Source organism: Macaca mulatta, chromosome 14 (assembly GCF_049350105.2).
Source record: "Macaca mulatta isolate MMU2019108-1 chromosome 14, T2T-MMU8v2.0, whole genome shotgun sequence".
In the NCBI taxonomy this organism is placed as follows: Eukaryota; Metazoa; Chordata; class Mammalia; order Primates; family Cercopithecidae; genus Macaca; species Macaca mulatta.
Window position 1 is genome coordinate 44,799,554 of NC_133419.1, and position 17,086 is coordinate 44,816,639.

At 47.7% G+C, this 17,086-nt stretch overlaps 1 protein-coding gene across 2 annotated transcripts in view; it reads right to left on the reverse strand.

Annotated features, from left to right (window-relative positions):
• Positions 1-16,148, reverse strand: part of SLC6A5 (solute carrier family 6 member 5) — a 58,461-nt gene extending 42,313 nt beyond the window's left edge. The window contains exons 1-6 of one of the 2 annotated variants that reach the window (XM_077964828.1): positions 16,081-16,148; positions 14,193-14,729; positions 11,458-11,596; positions 8,724-8,855; positions 8,210-8,383; positions 1,103-1,244 (exon numbers count right to left, since the gene is read on the reverse strand). In XM_077964828.1, the coding sequence (XP_077820954.1) occupies positions 1,103-1,244; positions 8,210-8,383; positions 8,724-8,855; positions 11,458-11,596; positions 14,193-14,729; positions 16,081-16,083 (1,127 nt within the window). In that variant the 5' untranslated portion in view covers positions 16,084-16,148. The remainder of the gene's footprint in view (positions 1-1,102; positions 1,245-8,209; positions 8,384-8,723; positions 8,856-11,457; positions 11,597-14,192; positions 14,730-16,080) is intronic. The other variant, XM_028833557.2, reaches the window with a different exon arrangement.
• Positions 16,149-17,086: the final 938 nt, after the last annotated feature.

The following is a 17,086-nucleotide window of genomic DNA, read 5'->3' on the forward strand; positions in this document are numbered from 1 at the left end:
CCACAATTTCACAAGGCAGTGATCAGAGGAGCTGAGCACCAGTGGCCTCCCTTACCTGTGACAGGCAGCCTCTTTGGTTTGCCACAGTCCCCACCCCTCCCTATCATCTCACTTATTTTCACTTTACTCATTTATAATTCTGCCATGCCTGAGTGCATTTGAATTTACAACCTCTGAGTTAAAGTTTAGCTAGAGAACACTTTTTACATACCCTATGATGAACTCTGTCTACATTTATCTCCCCTAAGATATAATTTCATGGCTGGGCGCAGTGGCTCACGCCTGTAATCCCAGCACTTTGGGAGGCCAAGGTGGGCAGATCACAAGGTCAGGAGATCGAGGCCATCCTGGCTAACACAGTGAAACCCCGTTTCTACTAAAAATACAAAAAATTAGCCAGGCATGGTGGCACGTGCCTGTAGTCCCAGCTACTCAGGAGGCTGAGGCATGAGGATCACCTGAACCAGAGGCGGAGGTTGCAGTGAGCCGAGATCGCGCCACTGCACTCCAGCCTGGGCGACAGAGCGAGACTCCATATCAAAAAAAAAAAAAAAGAAAGAAAATAAAAAAATAATTCTATGAACTTCACTAAATCTTCCAGTGGTTGCTAAGGATCTTCAAGTATCCCTGAACCTCAATCTCCAATGTCTAGCAAAACCGATATTGAAAAATACAAAACTAAGGCAAAGCTCTGAAAAAAGGAAAAAAATGAATTTCTTCTTATTTAAACTAAAACTTTGAACATGACTTGTTTTCTTTTTGCCTCTCTTCCCTGAAGCCAAGTGCAGATGGAAGAAAAACTAATCTGGTTAACTGACAGTCCACTTAGATTACACTGGATCAAGGTTTTGCAATGGGCTTTTCATCAACATCATGAATTATAGCCACACTGATTCTGCTCCTACTGCCATCGTTCATCCAGCTCTGCTTTCCAGGCTCACTAGACACAACAATCTGCTCTAGGAAGCCAAACCAGGGAAAAAACCTTCCTCTCTAGTCTCATCCCTTGGGCCACCCACACCTCTGGTCTGCAAATTGAATATTTATTAATTCATTGGGTTTCTCTTAGAAGGTAAAAAAAAGAAAAAGAGAGTGATCTTACTTAAAATACTCTTCACTTCCACTGACAAATGTCTTATTGGCCTGGCTGGTGAAATTAACCATTGTCAAGTTGGGATAGGCAGTCATGCAGAAAGTCGAGTTCTTGATCTGTATTTTGGGATGGTCACTGATAACACAGGAATCTGTTTAGGAGAGGACAGAATAGAAACACAGTGAAATCTGTACAGAAAACAGAGCTGCATCTCTCTGCAGCAGTTTAAAAACAAATGCCAAAAACATTTGCCAAATATTAGAGAGTAACTTCAGGAAAGTATTAACTGGGCAAAGCCAGATATATTAATAAAAGAACCAAAGAATTATGTTTTCTCCATCAGAGCCCCCAGTCCCCACAACTGCACCTCGTATTGATGACAAAGGCATTTGTATACAGAGCACTCTCTATGTGGTGGGCAAGCATTTTGTGTGCATTATCTCATTTAATCCTCACAAGAGCCTATGCAGGAGGTACTGTAATCTTCCATTTGCAAAACAAGGAAACAGGCTTAAAGAGGTAGGTAACTCTACTGAAGCCACACAGCTTATGAGGAAGAGAATCAGGATTTGAACCCAGATCCTTATGACTCTGCAGAAAACAAATAAATTGCTGAAATGAATTTAATTGGAAAATAAACAGACCTCCTGAAGGGTACTGCTACAGAAGGCTTTCGAAGAAGTTCACCTTGGACCCACTGCCTGGCACCACATTCAGTAAGCACTCTAGGATACACGTGCTGTGTACTTTCTACTCTCACATGGGTAGGCAGAGGCAGCAACCACACCATCTACCGGGGAGCCTGTGACAGGACCTAACAGTGTGGTGCTCAACTAGGGATGAGTTTTCTCCCCAGGAAACATTTGGCAAGTCTGGAGACATTTTTAGTTATTCACACCTTGGGGACCTGGTGCTTACTGGTATCTAATAAGTAGAGGCCAGGGATGCTAATACTAAATATCCTACAGTGCACAGGACAGCCCCCCACAACAAAAAATTATTCAGTCCTTTAGTCAGGCGTGATGGCACACACCCATAGTCCTAAATACTTGGGAAGCTGAGGCAGGAGGATTGCTTGAGCCCAGAAATGCAACACTGCAGTGAGAAATGATCACACCACTGCATTCCCAGCCTGGGTGATGAAGCAAGACCCTGTCTCTTAAAAAAAAAAAAAAAAAAAAAAAAAAAAAAAGAATTATTTAGTCCAAAACATCAGTAGTACCAAGGCTGAGAAGGCCTGATCTAGGCAGGGATGGAGAAAGGAAATTAACCATGTAAGTCTTGGTATGTCAGGCTCTGTGTTGAGCACTTTAATGATTATCTCATGAAATCCTCATAAAATCCAGGAGGTATATATTATTATTGTCATTGTAAACAGGAAGAATCTGAAGTCTTTCTGACCATTTTACAATGCCTCTCTAACAGATTTTAAAATACAGATCAACTGACAAATACCTTAAATAAAGAATCCACCAGGACTAATCCCAAAGGACATTATTTTGCGAAGGAGCACATAGTAACAATAACAACAACAACTTACACTCATATGGCAGTTACCACGTTTATAGCACTGTTTTAAGTACTTTACATGCATTGACTAATTTAAGCCTCATACCACCCCCTGTGAGAAGGTACTGTTATTATCTCTATGTTACAGATAAGGAAAACTGGGGCACAGAGGGATGCAGTGGCTGGCCAAGGTCATACATCAAGCCAGGATGTAAACAAGCTTTCTCTTTGGAGTCAATGACTTAGGCACTCCAATGTGAATAGGGAGCAGGGATTATAAATTCAAACACCTACAGAAGCCAGGATGATGACTCAAATAAGGAAGGCATAAAATTGGAAAATAATAGAGAGAGGTGGGGACTATGGCCAACCAGAGAGCACTCCAGCCAATCAGTGCCAAGCTTTTCCAGATGTTGCGGCAAAAGATGCAAAAAATCTATAAACTTACGTGAAATCTCCCCATTTAAAAATACTGAATGTGTTAAAATTGTCTTTAAATACCATGAGCAACAATAACAAAAAGTGGCCAGGCAGGGTGGCTCACACCTATAATCCCAGCACTTTGGGAAGCCAAGGCAGGAGGATGGCTTGAGCCCAAGACTTCAAGACCAGCCTAGGCAACATAACGAGACCTCTATCTGTACAAAACATTTTAAAAATTAGCCAGGTGCAGTACTGCACATCTATAGTCCTAACCACCCAGGAGGCTGAGGGAGAAGGATTGCTTAAGCCCAGGAGTTCAAGGTTGCCGTGAGCTGTGATCGCACCACTGCACTCCAGCCTGAGCAACAGAATGAGACCTTTTCTCTAAAATAAATAAATAATTTTAAGAAGCAGGCTTGATTCCCAATTTATGCTGTCTATGGAAGAGCAAAGTGGGCAAGAATGTGAGTTCAGGCGTTCCACTACTACTGAGAGCTTGAATGAGTTCCATTTATCCAAGCCTCCATTTTCTGGACATTGTTGTTCAGGGTTGCAGTAAGGACTAAATGAAGAGAGATCACAAATGAAAAATCTTCCCACGAAGCCTGGCACACAGCTGGCACTCAATAAATTTTAGCCATAACTCAATCATCATTGTCATAGCGTTTTCTGGAGAGAGTATCTCTAGTCTTCAACATCATCTCCCACAAGGCCACTTGCCTGCCATAAATTGCCTACCGCTTCCCATACACACTGCAGAGTTTCTTAGAATGTTGGGTAAAAATTGGAAACAATAATAAGAATCCCTTCCCTTTCAGTAGTTCTTTAGACCAAGGTTTCTCAATAGCTGGGCTAATGGCATTTGGGGTCAGATAAAGTAACCGCAATAGGTCCACTGCCCAATGGGCACAGTGAGTCAATACACCACCAAGACACTGCATTGCAGCAGAGAAAGAGGTTTAATTAAGAAAAGAGGACCTTTTCTAAGTCACCCCAGAATTCCAAAGGACCAATACTCTGCAAGGGATAGCCTGGTCCCAGGAACAGAACACACTCATGTGCTGGTAACACAGAGAATGACAGATGGAGGGGCTGCACAAAGAAAGACTGGGGATTGACACCTTGTTTTTTTTTTTTTCACCAAAATAAATTAAAAAATAAAGCACTGGCTAAAAATGAGATAGGATCTCTCAGCCTGATCATACACTCGCAGGAAACAAATAGAGTTTCCTGGGTTGCAGCAGAGAAAGAGGTTTAATCATAAGAGCCACTGAACAAGGAGATAAGAGGAAACCTCAAATCCATCTCCCCAAAGAGTTTGGGGCTAGGGTTTTGGAGTAGGTTGAAGAGTGCAGGGTGAAGTCATGGAACAGAGACATGAAGAAATGTATTCTCACACTGATTCAGTTCCTCTGTGGGAACCTTTTTTCATTTGTTTTTTGGTTTTTGAGACAGTTGTTACCCAGGCTGGAGTGCAGTGGCATGATGTCTGCTCACTGCAATGTCTACCTCCAAGGTTCAAGCGATTCTCATGTCTCAGCCTTCAAAGTAGCTGGGATTACAGGTGTGCGCCAACACTCCCAGCTAATTCTTGTGTTTTTAGTAGAGACAGGGTTTTGCCATGTTGCCCAGACTGGTCTCAAACTCCTGGCCTCAAGTTATACATCCACCTTGGCTTCCCAAAGTGTTGGGATTACAGGCATGAACCACTGCTTAAAGCTGGTAGGAGTCTTTAAACTGGTTGGCATCAGCTGTTTTGCTGGAATTCAGGATCTGCTTAAGCAATTCTTAAACAAAAGCCTTAGGATTCTAACATCAGAAATCTTATCTATAGGAACAACGGGGATGCAAATGTATGTAGTGTTACTCAACTTTTGGTTTCAAGGAAGTGAGTCAAAGCACAGCCTGATTAATGCTAATTATCACAATACTTCTGTCTAGAATTCTTGTTAACCCTGCAAGGACAACTTTAATAATTATTGGCTCTGGGACCGTCCTGTGCATTGCAGGATATTTAGCAGAATCCCTGGCCTCCACCTACTAAATGCCAGGAGCCCATCCAGCTGCAACAACCAAGAATGTCTCTGAACATTGCCAGATGTCCCCTGCAAAATCTCCCCTTGTTGAGAATCTCCACTTCAGGGCCTAAAAATATCTTCCTGTTCAAAGTATCTTCTTTAGTCTAATCGAATAACAGTTCCAGGAAGATTCCCACCTAATCGTTTACCAGGAAAGCTTTTGTTTCCCCCAGCGATGACATGAATGAAGACAATTAAAGAACCCTCCATATCTCTGTTCTGTAAATAAGCACGTAAGTTATTTCTCGCTCTCCTGCCAAACGTTATATCCACCCAAGACTGGAGCGATCACTAACACGAGGGCAAACACCAAATCTCTTGCTTCCCAAGTTGCAATTGTTGAAGCACGCAGGCAGCCTCCCTAGAGAGCGTCTCTGGATGTCTGCAGATCACTGCCGCCGCAGCAGCACAAGGTCACCGTTCCTGCAGCAATGCAGCAGAGTTCCCAGGATCCCTACTCGCTCGCTCCGCAGCCTCAAGCCTCCTGCAATATCCCCTCCCACCACTGGGCGGCAGGAGCATACTTCCCAGCGCCCGGCGCCTTCGGGTCCACCGGCGAAGGAATGATGGGCCATCTCATCAGAGAGCTCTGCGGCCCAGCAACCCCGAACAAAGAACAGAGATAATGATCGTCCTAAATTGGAAGCTGTGGAATGGGATTCTCTTTACTCGGGCAATTATTAATAAATGAAAGCACATGAAAGACCAGGGAGAAAAGGAATCATTTAATTAAAGTTCTAATGAAAATGAAGCCATTCCGGAAATAGAAATGGTATTTATGTTGTTCCTATTTTACGTGACCCAGCTAGCTCCTATTTTCACATAAAGCCGCTGGTCTCACTTGACAGGGCGCAGATTAGTCATTCTCCATTACAGATACTTGAAGAGTTGAGTCACCCTAAACACGGCAGCCTCTCTTACAACCTGCATCAGAGAAAGACGTGACAAGCGCTGCCTCTCCCCACGCACAGATCCACGGCTTTCCTCTGGGGCGGGAGTGGGTATGATTGCCTGGTATCTCCATGGAATGTGTCCCTTGCAGCACTGAGAGCGTCATGGGGCAGCTCCGCGCTGCACATGAAGGTCACAATAGCTAGCCATTCAGTCCCTTTCTCCTGGGGTGAGTCCTTTTGCCCAGCAGTCACAGGGTGTGGGTAGTTGTGGGGTTGCGAGAGAGCAGGTGAAACTGGAAGGCAACTGATGGGAAATGCTGGGGGAAAGAGTTTGTCCATCTCTTAAGGAAGCCTTGCTCAATATGACCATTTGCGAAACAGCCTGGGAATATCCGTTGTCTAGACTCCTGATTGGTACAGCAGAGCGTGGGGCTCTGCAAATCAGGCCACTATCACCTTTTCTAAGTCACCCCCGAATTCCAAAGGACCGATACCCCTGCAAGGAAGGGATAGCCTGGCCCGAGGAACAGAACACACTCATGTGCTGATAACACAGAGAACGACAGATGGAGGGGTTGCACAAAGAAAGAGTGCGGACTGACACCTTGTTTTTATTTCCACCAAAAAAAAAAAAAAAAATTTAAAACACTGAGTAAGAATGAGATAGAATCTGCTCAGCCTGGTCATATACTCTCAGGAAACAATCAGAGTGAAAAATGTGCATTGTCTCCTTGAGCTCAGAGCTAGGATAGTTTTAATGGTTTTGTACCAGTTGAGTAGGAGCTGAGCTGTGTCATGTCTTTGCTCTGCCTTTCATGTCTCCCAGGTGATGGTGAGCCAAACTGGAAGCCAGGGGCAGGGGCTTCTGTGCCTCTTGGGCCTCCATCCATGTGCCTGATCCAGTCAACATGCTCAGCCTGCTTTAAACACACACACACACACACACACACACACACAGAGCGAGAGAGACTATAAAATAAACACATGTTCATGGCAGAAAATGCAGAAAAGAATGGCATCTCTCTGGGTCTGCGAGAGGGAAGAATTCATCTTTTTGCCCTTAATCTACTTGAAGGGTTAAATAATGTGCTTTCCATCATGAAAAAAGCTGGTTTTGGAGGGCAACACTAAGAGCCAATCATACGGAGATCACAGAAAGCTGGTCTTGGCACAGACCTAGCTGAGGAGAATTAACAGATCTACTGGGGAAAGAAGAAACTACTTGTTTCTAGGTCCCCTTTGAAATGACCAGAGCTTCCAAAGTGACTACTACTAGCACCTTTTATCTGTAGAGTTGTATACTTCTGCAAGTGTATCACACCCCTCATTTCTTTTCTCCTTACAGCAATCCCCATAAGGTAGGTAGTGGAAGAACATTTTTATTTCTATTTTTCAGAGAAGGAAAACAGATCCAGAGAGAAGTTACCTGACCCAGACATACATAGTCAGTGACAGAGATATAGACCAGAAAGACTTCCTGACATAGCTGCCCTACTTCTCCTCATATTCACTCTCTTGCCCTTGACCCAAGAAGCTGACGCTTTTCCCCAAGGCCTCAAGTCCCAATCTATTTCACATCTGAAACATCTTCCAGGAACACTCCCTGACTCCCCAGTAGCTGGCCCTCTTCTAGACACTACATTTTTATCAGAGTGGTCTAAGGGTTCACTCTCATGTTCACCCCATGCACTGAGCAGTATCTTGTGAAGTCTGGCCGCAGGATCGCTCACCTGGACTCTAGGAATTAGACCATCACTTTTCAAATTGTACCATGCAGATAAGTCACTTGGGAACCTAGTTAAAATGCAAGTCTTATTCAGAAAGGCTAGAGGGGGACTTCTAACCACCATCCAGGTAATGCTGCTAGTCTAAGAAACACTATAAAACAAAATAAGATTCTACAAGGACTTGTTTAAATGCAAATTTTCTGAACCCAACCAAATCTATAAATCAGACTATCTTGTGGGCCTGTGAACCTGCATTTTTAACAAAGATTCCAGCTATTCGTGAGCAAACAAAAATTTGATTATGCCCTTCTCTGGGCCAGGAACTCCTTAAATGTTAGAATTAAGTATATTTGATAGCTCAATGTAATCTCTGTGTTCCCAGAACATAGTATAGGTCCTAGCATGCATAATATATGTTCAGTTATTTTGTTGAATAAATGGATAGTTCAGAATACACACACCTAAAGCAGATATTTCCAAACTTACCTAATAAAAGTTTGGTTTTATCTTTGCATTCTGGCGTATTCCAAGGGTTGTTGCAGGAGCCCCAGGGTAGTACAGACACAAAGGAGGCAAACAGGTAGAAAAGTGTATAGCAAATAATCACATTGTAGTATATGGCTATTAGGACAGAGATGATCAGCATCGCGATGCCACAGCCTGCAGAAGCAAAAATTCCAGGGGTTCATTCCTTCTTAAATGCTATGGAATTCTTAGAGTTAGGCATAGGGTAGGGACCTAGGTCTGGGCTCTCTTGTACAGAATGGATGCACTAATAGCAGAGTGGACTGTATGTCTACCAGGGATATGAAGGCATTCTGCTGGGAACTCAACAATGCCAGAGGTGATCTTGGGCCATTATTCAGAAGGACGAAATAAAGGATGGAAAGAGTTAGTTCTATTAACCACAAAGGCAGGTCTCCCTCCCTGGGGCTGCATGGTGCCAGAGGGGACAGAGTCAGAAAGGGCCTGAGGAGGCTGGGAGGCAGGCTGGACTCACCTTGTAGAGCTGGGATGGCCTTCCACACAGACACTGGCCCCTGGCTGGCAAACTGGCCCAGCGACACCTCCAAGAAGAAGATGGGTAATCCAGCCAGAGCCAGCATCATCAGGTAAGGGATGAGGAAAGCACCTTGGAAAGAGAGTGGGGAGTGAGAGCCCTGGGAGGCAAAAGCAGGCTGCTGCCCTCCTTCGCCTTCCGGGTTGGGGGCTGGGCTCCCTCTCAAAGAACTAAAGGACAATTTAGCTCCATTCCTGAAGAAGCCCTTTGATGTCCTGTCTCAGCAACAGTCACCCACAGATATTTAAGAGCCCTCCTCCAAAAAGTATAAGGGTACCCGTGCAAATACACTCCTTATTTCAAATTCTCCACTGGCAGATGGCTAGGGATATGTGCTGATGGGGTTTTATTCTTTTCTTTTTTTATTATAGCACTTCAATTTCCCAAAATTAAGCCCCTGCAGAGCTTAACCAGTCCATGCCTTTGACTCACTACTGGATTCAGATTGATGAAATCTTATCGGAGCCTCAGCCCTCCCAGGACCTAAAAGCTTCTAAGCTAAACTCCAGGAGCCCTCCTCTACAGTAAGTTACCTGAACAGCTTCTACCAACCAGGGCTGGGCAGGCTCTGCCAGAAAGCCATTGGGGGATACCCATCCTGCTTCCTAAACCCATCCCCATCCGCATCACACACTTCTCAACGCCCTTCTCCATGTGAGAAGTTCCTTCCATCCTTCAAGGTCAACTCAAATGCTTCCTCTTCCAAGAAGTCTCCCATCTGTGTCCTCCCACAGTACCTTGCTCCAGGCACCAATCACTTGTTAATTTTTATGTAAGTGTCTTATTCAGCCTGTGAGCCCCTAATGTTGTTTGCGCTTCATCTCTTTAGTCCTCAAAATGCCCCGTCTAGGGCAATAGTATCTGGCAGGCCTCCATAGAGTCGCTGAGACTTCTGTAGGGTTCTTTCCCTTCAACGTTCTTTGAGGTTGTTTGGGAGGGACTTGGGGAATGGTCATGAGTTTTGAAAAAGGTTTTGACCAGAACGGGCTGCTGCATGGGCCAGAGTCAAGGGCCAGGGTACTGGAGATGCGCGAGCGCAGAACAGTGGCCTTAGCGGAGGGAAAACTAATCTTTCTCTAGTCTACTCTTCATGCTCCCGCCCCTCTGCACTTCCTGTTTGATGGCAGGGCCTTTCCTGCCCGGGGCTTTCCAAGCCAGGAAGGCCCAGGAGCAGCCACGGGCTGCTGGGCAGTAAAACCGGGGTCCTGCTTTATCCTCTCAAGACGGGGATTGTGCAGTCCTCCTCAGCTCCTGAAAAGGAGCGGCGAGCCCTCCACCCCACACTGAGGGCTGCGGGGCCCTGAACCGCAGTGCGGAACAGGCTGCCTCCCATCGCAGCGCCTGGCTCCTCGCGAGCGCTGAGATCTGCTCTGCCGCTCTTCGCAGATCCCGGGCGAGCAGAGCGCGGGCACTTGCGCGGGCCAACCTCCTTTTGCTGGAACTCCCTCCTCTACCCTGAGTACCCACTTCCCTTCTATTCACTGGAAGCCTTGTTGTAGCATCCTGGCCTGAGGGCGCCCTGTGGAAAACCAAAAGGGAACCTATCTGGGTGCCTCTATTCGTGTGGCCGGTACTTGGTCTGTTTTCAGGGCACCCCAGATGGCAAAAGCTCTGCGGTTCTCATTAGTACTTGTCAGAGTGTCCTAATTTGGAACTGGAGAGGAGGGGAGTAGTGGCCTATGTTTTGCGCTTTAGCCGTCCGGTGATGCACCAAAAACGGACAGATGCAGCACCTGTCCGTTCCGCTGCACCAAATTCCGCCTGAAGCGGACCCAAGAGGCAAAACAAAAGAACAAAAACCCTCAAACTGCCTGACCTATGGGCTGAAGGAATGCATTGTTTGTCCCTTCCGTCCAGTTGAGAAGATGTGGGAGGGGGCTCTAGGTTCAAATTCCTATTGCTAGAGAGCGGCCGGCCCCGCGGCACCTAAACGTCGGGAGGGCCAGAGGGATCGTGAATGTGCCGGGTCCCTCCTCGGTGGGTACAGAAGAGGTACAAGGGAGCACAGTTGCCCAGCAGCCGATGCAAGCCTAACTAGTGTCCTCCCCATCTCTGAAACGGCTTTCCTTCAAAACCAGCACCTTCCTCCCATTTAGGGCAGATGAAAGAAACCTGTTTTCGCTGTACGATTTTACTAAAATCAAAATACGTTCTGCTTCAAGAAGCAGAACAAGAAGGCGGAGGTGGCAGGCACTTCTGAGAGGTTTTTGACAGCACATCCCCCACCCCTTCTCCCTCACCCCCTAGCTCGCCTAAGGAGTGCCCTAGGAAGGCAGGCTATAACCCTGAATCAGGGCTCCAGAACTGTACAGCGGCTGGCTGTAACCTTGTTGGGTGCCCGAAGTGCCGCCGCTCTCTGAACACTTGACCGCTAGCACCCGTGCTTACGTGGCTCCGGACCCAGGCCCCAAAACTGGGTCAGTGGGGGTTTGTGGGGCCTCACTCCTCCCCTGCGCCCCTCTCTAGATAAGAGACTCCGGGATCTAATGCCGAACGATTATGGTCGTCCCCGCCCTCTGGTTATGCACTCACGCCTATGAGGTGTAGGGCTGGAGCCTGCGGAGGCTGCTCTGAGCCTCCCCGCCCTGCGACCCTGCCTGAGGGCTCCTGTCCCACCCAACCCTCAGGTGCCCGCCCCGCCCCGCAGCAGGCGGAAAGAGCGGAAAAGCCATACCTCCCCCGTTCTGGAAGGCCAGGTAGGGAAACCTCCAGACATTGCCCAGCCCCACTGCGTACCCCACCATGGACAGGATGAAGTCCAGTTTGCTGGACCAGTTCCCTCGGGCCTTATTCTCATCCCCTTGCTCGTCCTCCTGGGGGCGGAAAAGCACATTGTCGATAACAGCCCCGAGTAGGTCCACAAGCAGGCCCCTTCCACCCCTCCCCCCGGCTAGGGGTCCTTCCCAGCAAGCAGGCTCCCACTTTTCAACTGAGGATGCATCGGCAAGCAGGACCCCAAATGTAAAGAAAGGATGCATCTACAAGCAGGGACCTCACCCCTCAACCCTGCACTGAGAGTCAATCAGCAAGCAGGTCCCCAATTCTGATCTGAAGATCCATCTTAAACAGACCCAAAACCCCCTCTTTCCTAGATCATACAGTCAGGGCACACCAGCAAGCAGCTCTCCCCAAACCTTGAACCTGTAAGGTGATTGCAAGCAGGTCCCTCCATCCCCAACCCTTCACCAAGAATTTATTTGGCAAGCATCATGCCTGGAGTTCCCAGCAAGCAGGTTCCTAATTAATCCTCTCCCACAAAAAAGCCTTCACCACACCCCCTCCTCAGCCCTTTCTTCCTTTAGAGTGTGTGACAAGACCAGAAAGAGAGCTGCAATGCCGAAGCCAGCCGGAGCCCCTGCCTTACTTTCTTGACCAAACAGAACCTGCCTGGTCAACTAATTTAAGAAGGCATCCTTCAAGACTAATGCAAGGGAGATGGGCAGGAGGCAGATTTGAAGATGAAACAAGAGGGAAAACAAACAAATAAAAAAAGATTGATATGGGAAGACACAAGCCATCTACAACCTTGAGTTCTGGTCTAAATTTTACTACTAACCAGGTGGACAACCCCAGGCAAGCCACTTGCTCTCTCTGAACCTCCATGTCTCATCTATAAAAGAAGCTTAGAATAACTGTCCCCTGAAGCCCTTGCCAGCTCCAGCAGTCTATGAATCTTTGAGGCTCATTTCTTCAAGCTCACACTAGGACGCTTTCTTGGGGCAGTGCCTGGTCGTGGAATGCCTCACTACTACTCAGGAAAAATGGGGGGAGACCACCCCAAATAAACTCTGAAAATGTTAGGGACACCTAGATACTGCACAAAGCTTTCCAGGGACTCAGGCCACTGCACAGTTTCCACCTCCTCAGTCACCCTTCACCTCCTATTGTAGTAACTTGCTAGGTCTCATACTTTTCTACAGGCTGTGGAGGACACAGCAGCAGCTGTCAGGAGAAGTCTTGGGGAGGGAGAAAGAGCCAGGGTGAGTGTCAGAAAGGCACAATCAGAAAGATGGGCAGGGCCGAAAATAAGTACTTTCAGAAACCAAACATCTTTAACATCCTCCCTCTCATCCTCCCACACACAGACCACCTCCACGCCTAATCCCACCCTTCAATCCTTCCAGAGCTGCAAAGGGTGGGAGTTCCAGCTCCTTCTGCCGCAGTGCGGAGGTTAAGCAAGACAAGTGAAACAAATATTCTGCTCCACCTGGGGTCACACTGTGGTATACATGCTGTCAGAGGCAGATAATACACATAGAAAAACCCTCCAGATGTGGACCCCAAAAGGAAAGGCAAGTGGGAAACTCTATATTTATTTCTAGTTCTGACACCACAAGCTCCTGCTAGGTGGGCCTGTGGGTAAGTGTGAGTGTGTGTGTGTGTGTGCAAACACTAGAGTAACTAAAGATAGAAGGGCTGTATAAATCCTAAACCTCACACAGGCATAAATTTTGGTCCAGGCCCCACTGCTGGATATATGCCTAGTCCCTGAGGCCAGGAAAGGAGAGGAGATAGCAGAAAGGCAGGCAGTGAGAAGGGAAGAGCTGAAGTGGATGAAAAAGGACAGAAGAAAGAAGAGATCAGAGAAGGAAGGAGAGAGACAGAGGGAAATGGAAGAGAACAAAAGCCTGTATGAGACAGCGGGCCACCAGCAAAAGTTGCCTTTATTCATAACCCAAGGATTGGGATTTGCTCTGTGGGTTTTTCACGCCTCTAATTAAGTGGTAAAGGATCAAATGCAAGAGGGGATTCAGATTAGTGTAGCCTGAAGCTTATACAATTGAGGGAGGTTACTTTAGGGAAAAAAATAGAAAATTTTGGCAAAAGTAGACACCAGGTTTTGGAAGGACCCAGGCAAAGGACAGGCCCCAAAGCTTAAGCTTCAGTAGCCTCAGGTAAACCCACCTGGCATCAAATGAGTTCTCATGTAATAAGCTTTACTGGCAGTGTAAAGGCTACAAAACTTAAACTATTATCCTCCTACCCCTCCACCCCCAGCCACGACCACCTGGCTTTGTTCTGAATTTTCTCCCTCTTTTTGTTTAATTAAGAAATTACTTTTGAAAAGAAAAGACAGTCATTGGCAGGAGAGGGAGTCTGTCTGCATAAAAGGGTGGGATCTATCTGCCTGAACTGCTTTGTGAATCCGGACCTGGATTCCCACTACAGCCAAGGCTGGGAAGGGGCAGGTCGTGGCCCCTCTGGCAGGGTCACTGCAGCCCTCGCGCCCTGAACTGCCGACCCCAGCGCAGTGCGAGCTTCCGAAGCCCCAAAGCCGCCTCCCGCATCCATCACCTGGCACTGCCAACCGGTTTCCCCATCAGCACACGTGCACCCGCCACGGCCCGGCTGGCCTCTCTCGCGCAGCTGGAGAGCAGGACACTGTGCGGGCCGAATGCAACCGCTTACCTGTGTGGCAACGGTGGCCACGCTGCCCGGGAGCACGGACGTGATTCCATCCGTGCCCAGCACCACGGTGCTCTGGCTCATGTTCACCCAGCCCACGGCAGGGGTATTGTTCCGCTCCAGGGTGCCCTTGCCCACACTCACGTTCGCATCCCCCTCCGGGCCTCGCAGAGCATGGATCTTACAGTGCAGCGCGTTGCTGGGCCCGGAGCTCCCAGGAGGGGGGACGGCCTGCGCGCCTTGCGCCTCTCTCAAGTCCGGCAGAGCTGCCGAGGCCGCCTGCGCCCGCGGGCTACTGAGTTTGCAAGACCCCACTCCTGGCCGCTCAGCCTCGCAGGCTCGCGCGTCCGCTGACTGGAAAGTTTGGGCGCCGGTGGAAGCGGACCTGGGCACACGTGGCGGCGGCGGGGCAGCAGCCGCGGGAAGCTCCTGCTCCGGGCTCGTCCTGGGAGCGCATGGGCCATCCAGGTGGCCCTGCGCCGCCGCCGCCTCCGGGCTGTTGGCTGGCTGTTTATTCATTTCCTTGGGAGCACTGCAATCCTGCAAACACAATGTCAAGTTCGTGCAAAACAAAGTCACAACAGCATTAAAAATACCTGTATCTACATATGGGGACGTTCGCAACTCAGGTCCAGACACAATATCTGGGGAAGCAAATTGGAATCTGAATTTTTTCTGTTAAGAAAGACTGCAATCAGTATTTCTCAATTTGCCCGCTTCATCAATAACCAGATGACAAAGAAGCTAATATTTCCTCCCTAGTGGAGGATGAACTAAGAAAAGAGGCAGAAATGGAATTTTGTAAGGGGAAAAGGGGAGTGGAAATAGCCCTAGAGTCATGAGCTCTCCTCCCTCTTTGGATTTCACATCACAGCTGTGGGTGCCCGCATCCCCATCACCATTGTAGAAAGATTTTTTAATTTTCCGCCCCATTTCCTTTGTCATTCAACAATGCACATTGCCTTTTTCCCCCATAGACAAGCTGTGGCCACAAAGCTGATGCCCTGGCACCTGCGAGTGCTTGAGGCCAAATTGGTTGAGTCCCAGCGCTCCACAACCCACCTCCTCCCGCCAGGTAGCAAAGAAATGTTAAGAATCACGATCAAAATAACCACAAAAAATCCTACAACGATAATAAATTTAAGACACAGAGTAGTAACTAGGTTTGTTATCTTACACAACTTGTATTCACTTCCAGATTCCCAGACATGTAAAATAATATGCAAAGTTTTTTGGTTCTTTTGTTTGTTTATTTGTTTTTGCGTAACTATTCACAGGAGTCTAATATCCTTCACAACCCTACGCTGGCTTGAGTACCAAAACTCATGACTAATTTTTATTCTCTTTTTCCCAATTCACTTTCAAATGAAAATAACTGCCAGCGGTGGTTTTCCTAGCCACTTTTATCTTTCAGGGCTTCCTAAACATTAGCACCAATAATTATTATTACACTGTAATAATCCTATTATCTTCACCTCCACTGCACTCTTCTAGTCTAACCCCCTTTCACAAGCACGCAAAATAGAACTCCTCAATTTCCACAAATCTGAATACCTCGGCTTCAGCCAGCATTTGTCTCAATAGCCTCTAGGACCCAGAGCAACTCGCCTCTGTACCGGCGTCTGGCTTTTCAGCACCGAGGACAGTGCCCAGGATCGGGTCTTTAGGAGCCACAGTCAACCTCTCAGCTCTACAACCTAGGAAACCTCTTTGCGACCTCAGGTGACGCTCACAAGTACAAATACCTAGGGCTGTGAGAATTGTTCTCCTCCTCGCCCCCTTTCCCCCCACCCAATGCACAGACGTCTTCAAAAGAAATAGCCAAAACGAATCTGCTTTTCCTATCCCCTCAGCCCCTTTTCCTCTTGAAAGAACAAAAGCAAACACTCACCATGTCTGACACAGGCAACAGATTGAACTGGTGGAGGGTGAAACCCGCTATTGACAAGACTGGGTTTGGCTCCGGCAGGAGAGGCGCTTTCTATATCTCCTTGGGAAAGGCCGGGTTTGCGTCAGTGCAAAGCAAGGTGCCCTTGGTTTGACATTTTCTTGATAATACAAGTTTGATAAATCATTACCCCCTTGGATTCAAGTTTTAAAGGGACAACAGCCTAGAGTATGCTGGCCAGTTGTCGCTCCAGCGGGAGGGGGCTGCGTGTTGGGCGTGACTCATGTGGGTCTGATTACTAAACCGAAACCGGCAGGAGGGGAAGACAGAAGTTTGCCTCCTCCTAATTAAGGGAAACATGGGAGGGACACGTCCCACTGCACCCAAGGCAAGGCGCAGTCGCCAGCAGAGTGGATCGGGATGTAGAGGTAGGGGGAGGGAGCTAAACCACTGTCTTCTCTTTCCCTTTCACTATATTCCATTGCTCTCTCCCCCAATCTTCAGGGATGCCGAAAATATTACTCCGAAAGAGACTGAGGGTCTGCGCATAGCCCCACAGCTCTGCGACGGCTGAAGCAGGCATGGGTCCTGCATTTATCAAGGTATACCTACCTAGCATGTATGTGGACTTTAGATTCTCACATCCCTACCCTTCCGGACAGTCAGTCTTGGACGAATCCTGGGTTTTTTGCTTAAAAATTGAGATCTAGTATTTCCGTTCCTATTGCTGTTAACACAATCAGGAGAAAATTCTGAGTATAACTGACCGTTCTCATTGCATTTTTAAGCTCTTTTGAAGACGTTTTAGAGAAATGAAAATGAAGATTTTCCAACACAGACCTAGTTCTTAGGTCACTTTCAAAGTCAAGGGAAACCCATTCTTTCTTTGTAGTCCTTTCAATAAAATCCTACCAGAGCCAGGCCTGATTTGACAGCGCGAGACCTTAGAGACGTCCAAATCGAGATGCCCAGCAACGGGCGGGGGGGGGAGGGGGGGCGGGGGGGGAGG